Raw genomic sequence first — 17,393 nt, forward strand, 5'->3', positions numbered from 1 at the left:
AGAGATAAACTCCTCCACTTCAGGCAGCAACTCATCCCTGACCCGGACTGAGCACTTCACTCTTTTGCTGCTGAGGACCATGGCCTTTGATTTTGAGGTGCGGATTTTTATTCCCGCAAATTCACACTGGGAACCACTCTAGTGCTTGTTGGAGGGCCTCGGGGTACTGGTCGTTTGGTACTGGGCCGCGAGAGTTGAGGCTCAGGTGTGAAATGTATGGTTTTCAGGGTTTTTATCGGTTTTCAGCGTTATTTTGTTATCGTTTTTATCGTTAACTCGGTTTTCCTGGGTCTTTTCACGTGTGTTATGAATAAATCTTCTTTTTTTCGGTACCAGTACTAGTTTTATTTTGTTGTATTTATCCGCGACACCTTAAAGGCCGGTCCATGAAAATATTGTCGGGCATAAACCGGTCCGTGGAGCAAAAAAGGTTGGAGAGCGCTGTCTTAGAGGATAAAGAGCTAGTCCAGTGTTCGGCGACCAAGACGAAAACCGCATTGTCCCTCCTCTATCCGAGGTTCCACTAATGGACCAACTGCACCCTGCCATTTACCTTCTGAGGAGTACAATCCCCCCTCCGTGTGATGTTGCAGAAAGACTTTCCACTTAAAATGCAGTATTTCAAAAACAATCTAAGAAAAATGTCAATGCTTGATCAATAGTGAAAGTGTCACTCAGTTTTGTTTTTAAATTAATGAAAAAATGTTTTAAAAAAAAGCAGGTCTTTTAACATAAAAATGCAGCATAAACATGCACTTCCTTATTTTAAACAATCCTTGTCTATTTATTTTATTTTCTGTTCTTCTGTAAGAAGTAGTGTAGTGACAGTGCCCCCTACTGTAGAGAAAACTTGGTACAGATCGCAGCAGCCAGCTGATGCAAAAGGAGCTGATCTGTAGGCAAACATGTAATTCAGGACTTGTTGGGACAATACAATAGGACGTTGCCATGTCATATCTTAGTAAATAACTGCACTGAAGATGTTTCATGTGTCTTAAAGGAAAATATACCATTTGTCGATATTATCTATGTATGTATATGTATCTATGTAAAAGAGAAAGGTCTTTCTGTTTGTGGAGCTTTTCAGGTATCTGTAGTCAAATGGGATCCAAACATCTCTAACAAGCACACAATAGTAATTTTACATAACTTGGCACATGAAACCAACATATTCGTTTCTGTATCTCTACATGTTGTGTATTTTATGAAATAATATATATATTTACTGTCTTGCTCAGATGCACCATCCAATCCAGATGAAGCCCGCTGATAGTGAGAAAAACAATGGTAAGGATTTTGTAGCATAAGTACCTGCTAATAAACATACTTTTATGCATGTTGAATGTTGCAGGGCACCATAATTCTTGATATAATGCACAGAAGTTTAATGTTGTCTTATGTTTAATACAGCAGTGGAGGACAGAAAACTGTTTATTGGAATGATCTCCAAGAAGTGTAACGAGAATGATATCCGACTGATGTTTTCGCCATATGGACAGATAGAGGAGTGCCGGATACTCAGAGGCCCTGATGGACTTAGCCGTGGTAAGACTTATTTGTGATAAGGTTTAGCTTTCTAGCGTTTGCTATTCTGTTGCCAGGCTTATACACAATTACAGGTTGAAGTGTGATATTGTGTCTTGTCTGTCTGCAGCTTTGTTATATGGCTGAAAATGACTAAGTCCAGTAGTCATCTTTTGTAATAGTTTATGGTAAGTAGGGCCGCCACAAACGATTATTTTGATAGTCGACTAGTCACCGATTATTTTTGCGATTAGTCGACTAATCAGATCATCATCCATTGGACGTAAAACTACAGCTTATTGCACCAGCAGCATCTGCTCTTATATAACTATCATTAGCTTACAGCTTTAAGTGTGTAAGGTCTGTGCTAACTAAAAATAAAGACAAGATGATAGTTTATTAAATTTTCATGAAATCTGCAGATTGTTTCGGTGAAGTTTAATAAACTCCTTGCTATCTAAAATATAACAGGACACCGGAGTAAATTCTCGAGCATCTCACACTTCTGATGATCAGCTGTCTGCTTGATGTTTATTCAGCTGTGTAAAAACTATAACTTTAATCTCAGCCAAACCGATTTACTCAGGAACAAATAAAATACTGAAAAAAGCCAAACAATAACATTTTTAAGTTATCTAAGTGACTTATATATCATGTTTAACCTGAGTAGTGAAAGACGGAGGTGGGTTTGAAAATGATCTGCCGGGAGTCCGGTGTTCTCACGGCGCTAGTGAGCCTAGCCCCCGGCTAGCTATCGAGCTAGTGGGTAACAGACGTCTCCGAAAACGTCGGAGCGCTTTTGAAAATATGTGGTGTCTTGATAAACTGAGCAGATATTTGAGGTTTACACAGCTACATTCTCGCCTGAAAATATGTTAAACGTTTATTTTGTGACCCAGAAAGAATAATAAGAGTAATATTAAAACTAACTAGCTGCCGCCATTGTTGGAAACTGAGCTGCGCTATGAATTCTGGGACACAGCTACTTCTTCTTCGGGGTTTAACGGCAGCTGGCATCCTTGTACATGCAGTGCTGCCATCTTCTGTTTCAGTCTGTTATTACACTCTTAAATCCTGCTACTTATTCCTGCGTCTTTTGGGATCTTACAAAGCTTCAAACGACGCGTCGACTATTAAATCACTCGACGACGATTTTAATAGTCGACGTAATCGTGACTAGTTGACTAATCGTGGCAGCCCTAATGGTAAGTAAACTAAAGAATTGTAAATTAAAACTCAGCGATCCCCAATGAGCAAGCACTTGCAGTATGGAGCAGAATAAAAACTCCCCTTTAACATGTAAAAACCTCTGGCCTGACCAGGCTCAGGGAGGGAAAGCTGTTTTCTTAGGCCAGATTAGAGAAGGAAAGACAGAAGAGTGTCCTGATAACAAAAATTAAACAGGACATAGCACAGATTATGAACCAGGAGCATAACCAAGAAAACTGTTCAAGATCTAATGCTCTACTGAATGCTTTATTAAAAAGGAAAGTGCATGCAGAACTAGGGGTAGGCGATGTATTAGATATACTTTATGTATTGCGAGTTTTGGTTTGGTTAAAATGGTTCTTTTGCAACCATAAACTATAAATTCCCATGGCAATATTAAGCTATGTGCATGTAATTCACTGTTTTGTTTTGTGATTTAACAAGGAGGATGCCAAACAAAATGCAGTAATTTGCCGTAAAACATGCCACAAAACTATTGCCACAAAGGGTAGCATTGCCATAAATTTATTCCACCAGCTGAAAAGTCATCCACTGGGGGTGGCTGTAGTTCAGGAGGTAGGTAGGTCACCTACTGATCGGAAGGTTAGTGGTTCGATTCCTGGCTCGTCCAGTCTGCGTGTCAAGTATCCTTGGGCAAGATACTAACCCCAAGTTGCTCTCCGATGCATCCATCGGAGTGTGAATGTAGTTCGTAAGCACTCTGTTTAGAAGTGCTTGTGCCAATGGGTGTGATTGGGTGAATGTGGCATGTTGTATAGAGCGCTTCTAGTACTCTGGGAGAGTTGAAACGCGCTATATAGGAATCAGTCTAGTCCATTTATCCTTCAACTGCAAAATGAAGAATGTTTTAAATGTTGCATGTCAACATCTCCCTACACACCAAAGAAAATATTGAATAAACCAGCTGTGATACCTGGTCAGTCGCTTTTAGTCACTATCTAGACTTTTGTTTCTGTAATATGAGGTCATTGCATTTTTAATTTTACTGTTTTTATATGTTATAAGCACAAAAAAGAGCCTTTCTAATTTCACTCGTTTTATTTTGTCTTGCGAATTCTTGCTTGATGTACTTTCTTGTTGTTATGATCTTCAGTTTGTTGAAGCTCTAATGTTGACCACAGAAAGAGAGTTACTGTCACAGTATTGTCATTTGGAAAAAAACTTCTATGTACAACTGAGGGTTAAAAAATGATTGAAATAAAACATGTCAATTCATTCAGATTTATTGTATTCAAAGTAGAAAAAAATATTGAATGGTCGATTTGAATGAGTATACCAGTGCAATTTTATTCACTATACGGTTGAAAATAACATGTTTTTGGAAGTTATTTAAACACTTCATGATATATATCTTGAATCGCAATAAAAAATGCAAAAATATTACAATATTAGATTTTCCTGATATCACCCAGGCCTTTGCTGAATTTAAATTGCGAGGTGATTCCACAGAGCAGAATCTCTATTCTGTCTTAGGCATATCTAGGAAGCACAAATAAGCCTGGACTACATAATGCTTTCTACAGAATAGTCTGGTACTAATAGCTATAGGACCTGATCTTTAGGACTTTGTGTGGGCCTAAGCAAGACGTATACCGTATTTTTCGGACCATAAGGCGCACTGCCGATGAATGGGTCTGTTTTCATACATAAGGTGCACGGGATTATAAGGTACATTAAGTGAAACAAAACGGACAGATAAGTCAAACTTTACTCAACTCATTCCTCTTGCTTCCTCTACTTCCATAACATTGATTCATTAATGTTGAATTCTCTCACAGCTGCTCTATTCCCATGTCGTTGCAGTATATTAATGACTAACCTCGTATTGTGGATGAATTCTCAGTTGTTCTCCTGACCGAAGTTTGGTCCGTTTACAGCATCCAGCCATGCGATTAAAGTTGTCCAGCTATGGTTGTGCCATCAGTTAACCCTGATGGCACGCGTGCCCAGGGTTGTCAACCCCTGATTTACACCGTTTTTAACTCTCAGTGATCCCGTACTATTGTTTGACTTTGGGATCTAAAGCGAAAGGAGTTTTGGACCCAGATAGCTCCGTGAGGCTCTTGACTACGGTAGCCGCAATCCTACGACAATCTAAGTGGTGTGGCTTCGTAGCTTACCAAAGTCATATTAAAAATTTTTGGGCGGTTTCTGGTGTCATGACGTAGTCAGTGGACCTATTCGGTGGCTGCTCCCCACAATCTTGATAGAAAAACACCGAAACTCGTTAACAGACAATTCAACTGGGCAAGACAAAGCTGGTGGCGGAATAAGGCAAAGGGAACTCAAAATGCCAAAGGGACAGGATAAAGCCACTTCCTAATGCTAGCATCGTGACAGGACAAGCTAGCATGAGCCCCGTTAGCATAGCTAGCAATTCAGATGGTGAGCTACTAAAGGGTATCGAATCATTGAAATCAGAAATCAAACAAGATAATGAAGGTCTGAGAAGACATAGAAGACATGACACTGGAGCTAACCGAAGCGCTCTTCCAAAGCCTAAAAGCACAGAAATTGATCCGAAACAAGCTGGCAGATCTAGAATCAAAACCATCATTTAAAAGGGGTTACAGTTTCTAAAGTTGAACAATGAATAGGTCTCTTTGGTGATGATATAATAATATACTTACAGGATCCTGACATGACCTTTCCTCAATTGATTAAAGTATTTAAACATTTTGGTAAAAAATGAGGGTATAAACTAAACATCTTAAAGACTCACGTACTTTGTATGAACTATTCCCCCAGAGATTCAATTCAAAAGAAATATAAACTAAAATGGGACTCAAATAAGATCAAATATTTAGGTGTCTATCTAATCTGTGAATTAGGCACATTATATGAGGCAAATTATGGCAAGATTAGCAACGCGATTCAAAAAGATTTGACTAAATGGGCACCACTTGTCATGGATCTCCAGTCTATATACCAGACGTACAATTTGGCAAAAGTGATAAACTAGTGAGCAGATTTATTTGGAAAGCGACAAAGCCAAGAGTAAGATTTAAAACCCTCCTCCTCTTTCTTTTCCTAGTTGGACTCGCCCTCATGAATTTCAAGGAATACTTATATGCAGCCCAGCTGAGATATATTGTATACTGGTGCTCACCGGACTACACCTCAAAATGGAAACATATTGAGATAAATTATTGTTCATCATGTCAACCACAAGCAAGATTGGGAGAAGAAACTATACAGTCTACACATGCAAATCCTATTACTGAATTCACTATTAAACTCTGGTGGGTTATAGTGACGAAGTGTAGAATTGAAGAAGACTGCAAACTGTTGGTTTGGCCTGCATATTCTCAAAAATTCCTAAGTGGCTAATGGGATAGTACATTTTTAGGATGGATTAATAAAGGAATTATGGCAATGTGCACATTAATAGATGGGAAAATATTCAAATATTTCGACAAACTACACAGACAGTTTGGACTGGATAAATCAGACTTGTTTCCAATTAAGACACTTTTATAATACAGGAATCAGGAGGAAGGCCCTGAGGGAAGGTAGCCAGATAACAGAAATAATATCAGGTGCGTATAAAAATCTTCCATCAAAAATTGTATCAAAATTATATAATGGTCTGCGAAATTTGAATAGGAATGAAACATTATATATTAAACAAAAGTGGGGATTTGAATTACATCTTAAATTGTCAGAGGATGATTGGGGATTCACATGTCTCTCACAGCATAATTCCACTAGCTCTAGACAATGGAGAGAATATGGTTGGAAAAATGTAATTAGGTTTTTTATTACTCCTTGTATCAAAAGCAAGCAGCTGAAAACACCCTAGCAATGCTGGAGACTATGTGGGGACTGGAACGCCACCATTCTCATGTGTTTTGGAAGTGCAAAAATGTCAAATCTTAGTGTATTGCGGTAACAATGAAGAAAGTATTTGGGTATGATGTGCCGTGCGAGGCCGAGTACTGTATTTTGGACTATTGGAAAAAAAAAACTTTGGCCCAGAGATTCTGTTCATTATGTTCCTTTTGTGTTCCTTCCCTTTTTTCTTTTATTTTTGTTTGTATGTTCTATAAACTTGGAAAAAGTAAAAAAAAATAAAAAGTATTAAAAAATATATATTTTTGACAGATTTTTGAGCACCGTGTACCACATAAAATTGTTTCGAGGTCTGTAAAAGCACAACCAGAATTCATACATAAGGTGCACCGGATTATAAGACGCACTGTCAATTTTTGAGAAAATTAAAGGATTTTAAGTGCGCCTTATAGTGCGGAAAATACTGTACATTAGAGGCCAAGTAAAGCTAATTGGTTTCTCAAGTCCCGATTTGTAGCCTTGAGATGAGCGTTTCCACCGCTGCAAAAAAAACAAGGAAGGGCAACTCTGACTATGAAACCATGTGCTCATTGGCTAATGACTGACAATGCATTAGGCCAAACCGTTCGGTTCTACAGATAATCTGCCATTTTGAAACATGGTCTAAGCAAAATTTACACAATAGACTCAGTTTGTTTTATTCAGTATCACCCAGAACAAATGACTAAGCCCATTTATTCACGACCAAAGTGTTTACCAAGGTCAAGATAGAAAATCTTTTTCCCATAGACTTCTGTAGGACCGGAAGTCTTTTTGTAGTCACAATCTGGTGACCCTCAGATATAATTTGGCACTTACAAATTGGCTTAATTTATTTGACCCCAAAGCTAGGCCCAACTTCTTTTTTTTTTACTGACTTATTGCTGTCACCTTATAACAGTTGGCCTGGGCTCCAGCCTCAAACAAGCTGTGAAGTTTGACACAGGACCTGATGGCCCTTTGACTGGAGATTAAGGCTGCCACAAACAATTATTTTGATAGTCGACTAGTCACCGATTATTTTTGCGATTAGTCGACTAATCAGATCATCATCCATTGGACGTAAAACTACAGCTTATTGCACCAGCAGCATCTGCTCTTATATAACTATCATTAGCTTACAGCTTTAAGTGTTTAAGGTCTGTACTAACTAAAAATAAAGACAAGATGATAGTTTATTAAATTTTCATGAAATCTGCAGATTGTTTCGGTGAAGTTTAATAAACTCCTTGCTATCTAAAATATAACAGGACACCGGAGTAAATTCTTGAGCATCTCACACTTCTGATAATCAGCTGTCTGCTTGATGTTTATTCAGCTGTGTAAAAACTATAACTTTAATCTCAGCCAAACCGATTTACTCAGGAACAAATAAAATACTAAAATAAGCCAAACAATAACATTTTTAAGTTATCTAAGTGACTTATATATCATGTTTAACCTGAGTAGCGAAAGACGGCGGTGGGTTTGAAAACGATTAGCCGGGAGTCCGGTGTTCTCACGGCGCTAGTGAGCCTAGCCCCCGGCTAGCTATCGAGCTAGTGGGTAACAGACGTCTCCGAAAACGTCGGAGCGCTTTTGAAAATATTTGGTGTCTTGATAAACTGAGCAGATATTTGAGGTTTACACAGCTACATTCTCGCCTGAAAATATGTTAAACGTTTATTTTGTGACCCAGAAAGAATAATAAGAGTAATATTAAAACTAACTAGCTGCCGCCATTGTTGGAAACTGAGCTGGGCTGCGCTATGAATTCTGGGACACAGCTACTTCTTCTTCTTCGGGGTTTAACGGCAGCTGGCATCCTTGTACATGCAGTGCTGCCATCTCCTGTTTCAGTCCGTTATTACACTCTTAAATCCTGCTACTGATTCCTGCGTCTTTTGGGATCTTACAAAGCTTCAAACGACACGTCGACTTTTAATTAGTGGTCGACGATTTTGATAGTCGATGTAATCGTGACTAGTCGACAAATCGTGGCAGCCCTACTGGAGATCAATCAAAAGGAAGCTTCATCAAATATGGAAAAGGGCTCTTGTGTGCCAGATTACACAAGAACTGGGTCACATGGAGTGTAACTCCATCAGACTCAATCCAAATCCAAAAATTTCAGTTCAATTGTCAATATGGTATGTAAGAGGTCAGGAGAGGTAAAGTCATCCAGGTCTAAGACAATTTAGACTCACTTGAGGAATAAAGGTGGTCATAGTCTTACTAACTTTAACATGTTAAAATGTTTTAATAAATGTACTGAAACATATGCAAATAAAAAGAATAGGGATGGCACAGTATTGTAAATGCCTAGTATGGGCTGAAACCCAAATGTGGAAGCTCTGTGCAATGGCAAACCAAGCAGTTCTATATGTCCAAAGGTTTATAGACAACTAAACTGGGATGACATAAAAAGTGACTAAGATTAAAGACTGATCTTATCCACCAGAAGATGCCCTCAACAGCTGAAAGCTCATACTTTTTCTTCGCTCTGCAGGTTTGATTCTAAAGAGACAACATTGATTATCAATTCAGTAAAATGCCCTGCTCTTTAACAGCTTTAAAGAACCATGATAGAAGTGAAGAAAAAATGTGTTTCGAATACCACAAAAATGTTAGAAGGTGAAAATACTATAAATAGGATAATTTGCATCATAGAGATCTGTTCTTAAACCATGTTTAGAGTCAAAAAGTGATATGACTTGGTTAGTTGGTCCCTGCTAATAGACTTACATTACCTAGGTAAGGTAACTAGTGACAGAACTCAGTGGAACACAAGGACACTACAACTAAAAAGCAGCCTAAGGTATCACTTTTGTACTTTAAAAAAAACAAACAAATAAAAGATACACTGTCCGCTTTCACTGTCTGTTTCAGTGCAGTTCTTTCATTATTTGGTTAGCTGCACTGAAACAGGAAAATCTTACTGTAGCCTTAATGTTAGGGTTAGGGTAGGGTACAATAATACTAATTGTACAAAAAATACAATTAGCGGTACAATCGTCTGGAAAAGCAGATGTGTCCACAAGATGATATCATCACTATTTTATCCAATGCCAGGAACTGATGACCTACTGATTGAATTGAAATATAAAGATAAATTAGGACCTGGCATCCACATATGTGGACATCACATTTTGGGTTATTTAGACCAAAATACTAAATTTTGCTCTACTTATGAGGACATTATGCTGCTACTGTTCTTTCGAAATTTTAAATGAATATCCTCATACGTGGCTCTCATTTTTATTAAAAACAAAAGTAAGGTAAAAAAAAAATCTGGTAATTCTTTGTTTTTACATTCATCGGGCCCCAATCAGCCCAAATATCAAAGAGAAATTAAAAATGCTGCTGTGGAAGAGTTCGGGTCTTAGGAGGTTAAATATGAATAATGAATCTTAATCAAAACCAAGTTCTCTTACACCAATAAACTGGAAAAGTGTATCAAAAATTTTGTTAAAAATAAGTGTGGTCTTACTGAAAGGTTAACAAAACTGATACATTTAGTTTCTTTCTTGCAGGTTGTGCGTTTGTGACATTCACAGCCAGACAAATGGCCCAGTCTGCTATCAAATCCATGCACCAGTCCCAGACCATGGAGGTGAAGTTTAAACTAAAAAAAAACTAATTTTGTCTGTGATTTTGATTTTAGAAGATCTGCATTCTGTTGTTTCCACTGGATAAATAGTTTCAAGGTTTCCCAGTATATGATTATTCACAGCAAGCGATTAACCATTGTCCTTGATGTAAATATGTAAGAAAAAATTGTGTATGTTTCTGTCCTGTTTGTTTGTATATGTGTCTTTCTGGCTGCTGTTACAACCAAATTTCCCCTTGTGGGACAATTAGAGGATTATTCTATTCTATTCTAGATTTTTTTTTAACTATTTGGTTACGTTACTTGGAATTTGAAAGATGCAGTTTAATAGTTTTGACCAGTAACCTGTCATGAGCACAATGTTTTCCTGTTTTTGTGTTCAGGGTTGTTCATCGCCAATTGTAGTGAAATTCGCAGACACTCAGAAGGACAAGGAGCAGAAGCGCATGGCTCAACAGCTGCAGCAGCAGATGCAGCAACTTAGTGCTGCTTCCATGTGGGGTAATCTCACTGGACTCAACAGTTTAGGCCCACAGTACTTAGCAGTAAGTGTATATTTATCCAAAATGTAACAACCATTAGAAAACAAATTGACAAATTTAAATGTTATCTTCCATTTTTCTTCTTGCTTTAGCTCTACTTACAGTTGCTGCAGCAGTCTGCCTCCACAGGGAATGCACTCAACAACCTGCACCCTGTTTCAGGTACATATACACACATCCAAAAAATGTAAAGCTATATTACTGGCTACATAATAATCTCATTAATTATTTTGAGTTTAGATTCATCCCTTTGTTTATTGAGAAAGTTAAGTCCAGCCTTATATCTGTATAACTGATGATCTCTGTTGGGGAACTTAAACTTGCCTATTCATGTGTCTGTCAGGTCTTAATGCTATGCAGAACCTCGCTGCTTTAGCAGCAGCAGCAACTGCTACACAGGCCACACCTACGGGTTCTAGCGCCATGACGACATCTACTAGCCCACTAAGTGCGTTAACAAGCTCAGGTAAAAACCAAAACACAGAGTCTGTACTACAAAACTAAGGAAATTTAAGTTTGGTTGATTTCTTTGTTGTGACAATGAATGTTGCAAATGAATCGTATATCACTGGAAAGCCTATTTATGGTGCCACCTTTGTAAGAAAAACGTATTTTTGGGTTGAGCAGCAGAGGTTGAGTATGTAGGTTGTGCCCTGTAAAACTTAGTGGACACAGGTGAAAGAATATTGGCTAACCGGATAAAACAATACTGTGGATCCATCACAGAATGGCTATAAATACATACTTTCACAGAATTTAAAACTTTATATGCTCTTGGACCTGAAATTAAATGTCAGGTAATCTCTAATATAATGTAAAATACTGAACACCAGGATTTAAACTGTATATTAAACCCATTTGCTTTACAGCAAATTCATTTCTGTTCCACTACTGGCCTAATGCAAGAACTGCTCAATTAGGTAAGGAGAAACAATAGTCCATTAGTCCAAATACAACTTCATCCTCAAGAAGTATAGTATTGGTGCATTGTATAGTATAGTATTGCATAGTATTAGAGAACTGGAGCCAACGACCTTCACCTAAACCCAGTAAAATTTGATAAGATCATATCTGTGAAGGTTCTCAGTCATCCAGGTCATCATAGTTTAAGGAGCTTGGAAAGATGCTTTTTTCTTTCCAAGCTCCTTAGATTTGATAAGATTATGTTTGGGCTTTTGAGCAATAAAATTCAAGAAAGGCGTGTGCAAACTTAAGTTAAAAAAAAAAAAAAAAACCTGATTAAAAATATTTTATTACAATCGTGATGATTTGGGCCAATGCCTTTTTTTTTTCATATGCTTGAAAAGCAGCCAACACGTATACTGTATATGAAACACTTTGTCATGTAACAAAAACCAAAACCAAAAAAGCAAGACTTGAACCCCCCCAAAAAAACCAAACCTTATTATAGCAAGTGCTTTTGTTTAACGCTAGACTTGGCAAAGGGCTTATTTGGACCCCTTTGCATTTTAAAATGTAGCTGTCGAAGTAAAACTCCACGTAATTTCATGACTTTTCCAAAAATAGAATTGGGTCATGATACACTTTTTGGGTGTAGGGAATAAAAAGAAAAACGCATTGTAACAATTTATTTCCTTCAAGGGTGTAATTTTGACCCAATGGAAATTATTGTAAAATGCCTGGCTGCCTGGAAACATGTATTGTTTACACACATGATGATATTAAATCTACCATAACATGAACCAGAGCTGACTAGATGTGATTCATAGGTAAATATATAGCAGACTGTAGTAATGAAATCATTTAAATTACTTGTAAGACTAATAAAAACTAAACTAATAAAACCTTTAAAACATAAATCCTGGCTTTGTCAAATCTTCCTTGTGATTAGACTTGTGAAATTACTTTTAATTTTGATGTTTTCCATTCTTATAGTACTTTTAATGATGCAAGGTAAATTGTTCATTTCCCCTATTATTATATCATTAAAAGTAAATGTTTCCCAAGCAGGCTCCTCCCCCACCTCCAGTAGCAACTCCTCGGCGAACCCCATGGCTTCTTTAGGGGCCCTGCAGTCTCTGGCTGCTAGTGCTGGAGCTGGCCTCAACATAGGTTCCTTGGCAGGTAAAAACTCTTATCTGCATAGGCTGAAATATAGATTAATTTGAGGCAGTACGTCTGATATAAATCTTCATTTTCAGGATTTGCTTGTCTGTGCTTTTTGTTTTCATACGTTAATTCTGGCTGTAATCTGGCTTGTAACTGTTTTATAATAATCACTGCCTGTTGGATTGGATTGTACTTGAAGGACTAACTGTAAATAAGTTCCAAGTGCGTTGGCTCAGTGGTTCCTTCGGTGGTTCCTGCTAACTTGAGCAACTTAATCCATGAAATCTGTTGCATAAATAATTTTATTTGGGGGGGGGAGTTGTTTTGTTGTTGTTTTGTTTTGTTTTTTACTTTTCAGGCTGACTCATTAATTACAATTGTAAAACCAAAAGGGGGAAAAACTTACTTTTCCCTGGAACACACTCTCACAGTCTGTGTCTAAAACCTAAAAGAGGAATTATGGATTTGATCAACTGGTCTCTGAATGCTATTGACACCCTTTTCTCAACGAGAAGTCTGAACTCGGTGAGCCTGAGTGTCCTGGAGGTACTTTCCCTGCCGGATACACGATGGATGGGTGGCAGGAATGGAGGGTCGTGTGCCTGGCGGGACTGTCGATCAAGGATGCTGAAGATATCTACCTATTCGGAACCATGATAACAGGGTTCTGGCTGATCGGAGCTGGGTTGGCCCTGGCTTATCTGAGAATTAAGAAAGCGGAACCGGCTGTTCAAACCCCCCCAAGGCTGCCCGCTGGGATTGAAACGACGGGACGAGGCGTGAGTTCTCAAAATGGGCTCATTGAGTGCAGCACAGTTAAGACCTTGGAGAAGCTTGCGGCTGCCGTGAACACTCAGAATAAGACCTCTGAGCGCAAATTGGATTACATCTTGGAGAAGCTCACTGCGGTTGTGAGTTCTCGGAATCGGCTCTTTGAGCACAAGAATGACAACATCACGGAGCGTAAGGTTGATAACATCATGGAGAAGCTCGCGGCTCTCCACCGGGAGATTGAGAGACCAGTGTCGGACTGTAGAACAGCTTTGAAATTCATATAAGTTGTTCGCACTAAAGTATAAACCACCATCACTTCATGCGGATACCCCTTTGGCGCCAGCTGCGGTCTCAAGGCTGGAGCTGAACAATAACACCCTGATAACAGACTGTGCTTAGACTGTTTCTTCCCATTCTGCAAGGCCACCTGGGTTGGCTGGAAGACTGTTTACTTGGACAGTAAAGGACACTAAGGACACTGTCTCAGCTGAACTCTGGACACACACATACACTGATACACACTCATCCCCCCTCCCTTTCCAAACGCCTTCGACGCTTGTTCCCTCCTAGAGAACACGGCGGGTTTGGGCCCAGCGCTGGAAAAATAGCTGCAGGGCAGGATGGCTGCTGTGTTTGCTTGGGATTACTCCTCACCCCCCACCCACCCCTGTTACTGGTCACGTGCTCTATAATGTTGTGCTGTGGACATTTATGTGCTTTCTGTGCAGAGGAGTTTTTTTGTTTCCTGTTCTCATGCTGTCCTCCCAGGAGCTCAGCATGAGTAGAGGTCTCCTTTTTCCCTCTTGGACTTTCCCATTGTTTTGTATTTCAGTGTTTTTCCGTAATACTACCGGTCCCCTACCTGTCTCCCCATGTGATGTCTGTGTTGTGCATGTAAGGTCGGGGGGAGGGGGTCGGTCCCATTTCACTGCAGGGCAACTTGCATGTGACAAATAAAGTTTTCTTGAATCTTGAACAGTGACAGCCTTTTGGCCTCTTTTCTGATTCTTAGTCTACTGAAGTTTGTACCACTGTGAACATACAGCTTTTTTTCTTCTTGTAACTGATGCAGGCATGGCAGCACTTAATGGCAGTCTTGGCTCTGGAAGTCTTTCTAATGGCTCAGGAAATACAATGGAGGCACTGAGCCAGGCCTACTCTGGCATTCAACAGTACGCCGCCGCCACCCTCCCTAGCCTCTACAACCAGACCATGCTATCCCAGCAGAATGTGTCAGCTGCAGGCAGCCAAAAGGAAGGTGAGTTTTGTTAGCTGGGAGTTTTGTTAGCTAATGCAATGACTGAGTGAAGTGGACACTTATTAAAGGCATTTATACAGAGGTTCAGTGTGTAACTATTAAAAAACAGAATGCAGCTCTACTGTATTAGCATGTTTTAATGTATTTTCTCTTTAATTCAGTTTTATCCAGCTTTTGCTTGATCAGTAATAAGCCTCATGAGTTGTAGGCTGTTTTTTCAATTAGGTCGTACCTATATGCCTTAGATGAAATAGATAAACCTACTGTCAGTTTTCTCACAATTTAACATAACTCAGGCAACAAGAATAAACCATATGTAACTTGGAACCTCTCTAAAGGATTGTATTAATGACAAAGATGCACACACATGTTGTGCCATTTGGTTATGCAACTTTTTTTTTTTACAAGAAATTATTCTACTTTCCAACCCTCACCCTTGGTCAGATCTGGGAAATGATCAAAAGAGACTATGTAGGGTCATGAATAGGGATGGGTACCGGTGTCCGGTACCATGATGGCACCGGTTCTGACATAAACGGTAGTAACCAGACCGAAAAGCAGCGCACATTTCGGTGCTTTATTTCGGTGCTTTTTTTCCTGAGCTGTGATACACTTCTAGCCAATCACTTTACGTTTCCGAGGATAGTAGGCGGGGCCAGGTACGTACGTTCTTTTAGAGCAGAGCTACAGATTAAAAATGTCCAAGGCGAAGCGGTCAAAAGTCTGGCTGTACTTCACAGCAAAAGATGCAAACTCAGCAGCAACAAGTGCTTTAAGCTGATACTGTGATACTGTCAAAGGAGGTAACACCTCAAATCCAATGAAACACCTGGCGACGCATAGCGTTTTTTTTTAAAAGCCCAGAAATGCGCCGTATTTGATAGCTTGCTGTGAGACCTCACACCGAGCGCATCTACTGCGGGTGGGTTGCCTGTTATGCAACATCCCCCAAAAACACCAAGAGGAGAGTCCTGGCCCCTAGCCCTGCCAGTGTAGCAGAAATGATGAGGATGATGCAGCAGCAGCCGTTCTTCTCTGCGTGAGTAGCTAAATGTTGTTCGTGTGTAATTTACGTTGAGTAGGCTAACCACGTTATTACATTAATGCATGTAAGGTGAACTAGCAAACATCATCATAGCTACATGCGGCTGTCTTCTTGTTTGATGGCAGATACTCCCTTCACCCTGGCCAAAAAGGCTAAAATGACCAAAGAAAAAGTGGAAAACAGCTAAACATGAGAGGTTTTTGGACAAAGTTTGTGTTTTTTCCATTGTTTAAGCACTGCTTCCAGCCAAGAGTGATACCATATATGCCCCATAGCTGCAGAAAAGGCTAACATTGTTATCTTTTTACAAAAAACAGCTGAGCATGAGAGGTTTTTGGACCAATTTTGTGTTCTCCATTCTTTAAGCACCGGTTTGAGCACCGTTTCAAAAGTACCGATTTGGCACCGGTATCGGATAAAACCTAAACGATACCCATCCCTAGTCATGAACAGAAGTGGGTAAAATGAGTTTATTTTGTATGGTGGCTGTGCTCAGCATTTGCGGTAGAGAGAGTAACTCTGATATCCAAGCTGAGTGCTCATCAGAGTAGTGCTCCTGCTCCTTTGTGATGAAAGGAGACAGTTGAGGTGGTTCTGACCTCTGGTTTAGGATGCCTCCTGGATTTCTCCTTAGAGGTTCTCCAGGCACTTAGGAGCAGAACCCAGTTTCTGGGGAGAAGGATGTCTGGAATACTCTGCTCAGTCAGCTCAGTCATGATCTCCCTTTGAATACCCCTAAAGATGATTCATGGATGATTTTTTGTTTTAATTTTACACTTTTTCTCGTTTGTTTTTTAATACTGTTATGCAATTTAAAATACTTGTTGACAGCTCTAATTCCTTCATCATTTTGAAGTAATTAAACATGGTAAATGTAACATGTAACAGTAAACAAGTAAACTAGCTGCAGAGATGTTACCATGCATCACCATTGTGCCTCTGCTTACCTACTAACAGTTAGCAACATTATTTGACTTTGATTTGATTTGATATACCTTTATTAGTCCCACAAGGGGAAATTTCATAAGGCTGCCGACCTATTGGACGCAATGGCGGCGCCATCTTACCCTCCGACCATACATACATTACACAAACATCACATGGGGAAGACAGGTCAGAGAGGTATAACAATGGAAAATGCACCACATGAGGAAAGATAAGGAGAAAAAATAACTCCAACAGGGAGATCAGTTTGAGAACAGAAAAAAACACCTCTGCACATGAAAAACCTCTTAATACACCAAAGAAACACATGACAAGCAACAGGGATGGGTAAAGGGTGAGAGACAGCCGATTTAGACAGTACATCCGAGCCTGCGTGCGCTGGTCTCCTTGATCCCTGTCAGCATCGGAAGGGAATAAGCGTCAAAGGCATTTGGAAAGGGAGGGGGGATGAGTGCGTACATATCAGTGTATATGTATGTGTGTGTGTCCAGAGTTCAGCTGAGACAGTGTCCTTTGCCCTGCCAGGCTAAGTAAACAGTCTTCCAGCCAACCCAGGTGGCCTTGCATGGAATGGGAAGAACAGAC

At 39.5% G+C, this 17,393-nt stretch overlaps 1 protein-coding gene across 9 annotated transcripts in view; it reads left to right on the forward strand.

The window, feature by feature from the left end:
* Positions 1-17,393, forward strand: part of celf1 (cugbp, Elav-like family member 1) — a 55,255-nt gene that overhangs the window by 24,228 nt on the left and 13,634 nt on the right. For 6 of the 9 annotated variants that reach the window (XM_082532715.1, XM_082532719.1, XM_082532718.1 and 3 more), the window contains 8 exons: positions 1,239-1,287; positions 1,411-1,545; positions 10,098-10,177; positions 10,558-10,719; positions 10,809-10,878; positions 11,060-11,182; positions 12,685-12,801; positions 14,633-14,818. In XM_082532715.1, the coding sequence (XP_082388841.1) occupies positions 1,239-1,287; positions 1,411-1,545; positions 10,098-10,177; positions 10,558-10,719; positions 10,809-10,878; positions 11,060-11,182; positions 12,685-12,801; positions 14,633-14,818 (922 nt within the window). The remainder of the gene's footprint in view (positions 1-1,238; positions 1,288-1,410; positions 1,546-10,097; positions 10,178-10,557; positions 10,720-10,808; positions 10,879-11,059; positions 11,183-12,684; positions 12,802-14,632; positions 14,819-17,393) is intronic. The other 3 variants (XM_082532716.1, XM_082532717.1, XM_082532713.1) reach the window with 3 other exon arrangements.

This window comes from Aulonocara stuartgranti, assembly GCF_965226115.1.
Source record: "Aulonocara stuartgranti genome assembly, chromosome: 1".
In the NCBI taxonomy this organism is placed as follows: Eukaryota; Metazoa; Chordata; class Actinopteri; order Cichliformes; family Cichlidae; genus Aulonocara; species Aulonocara stuartgranti.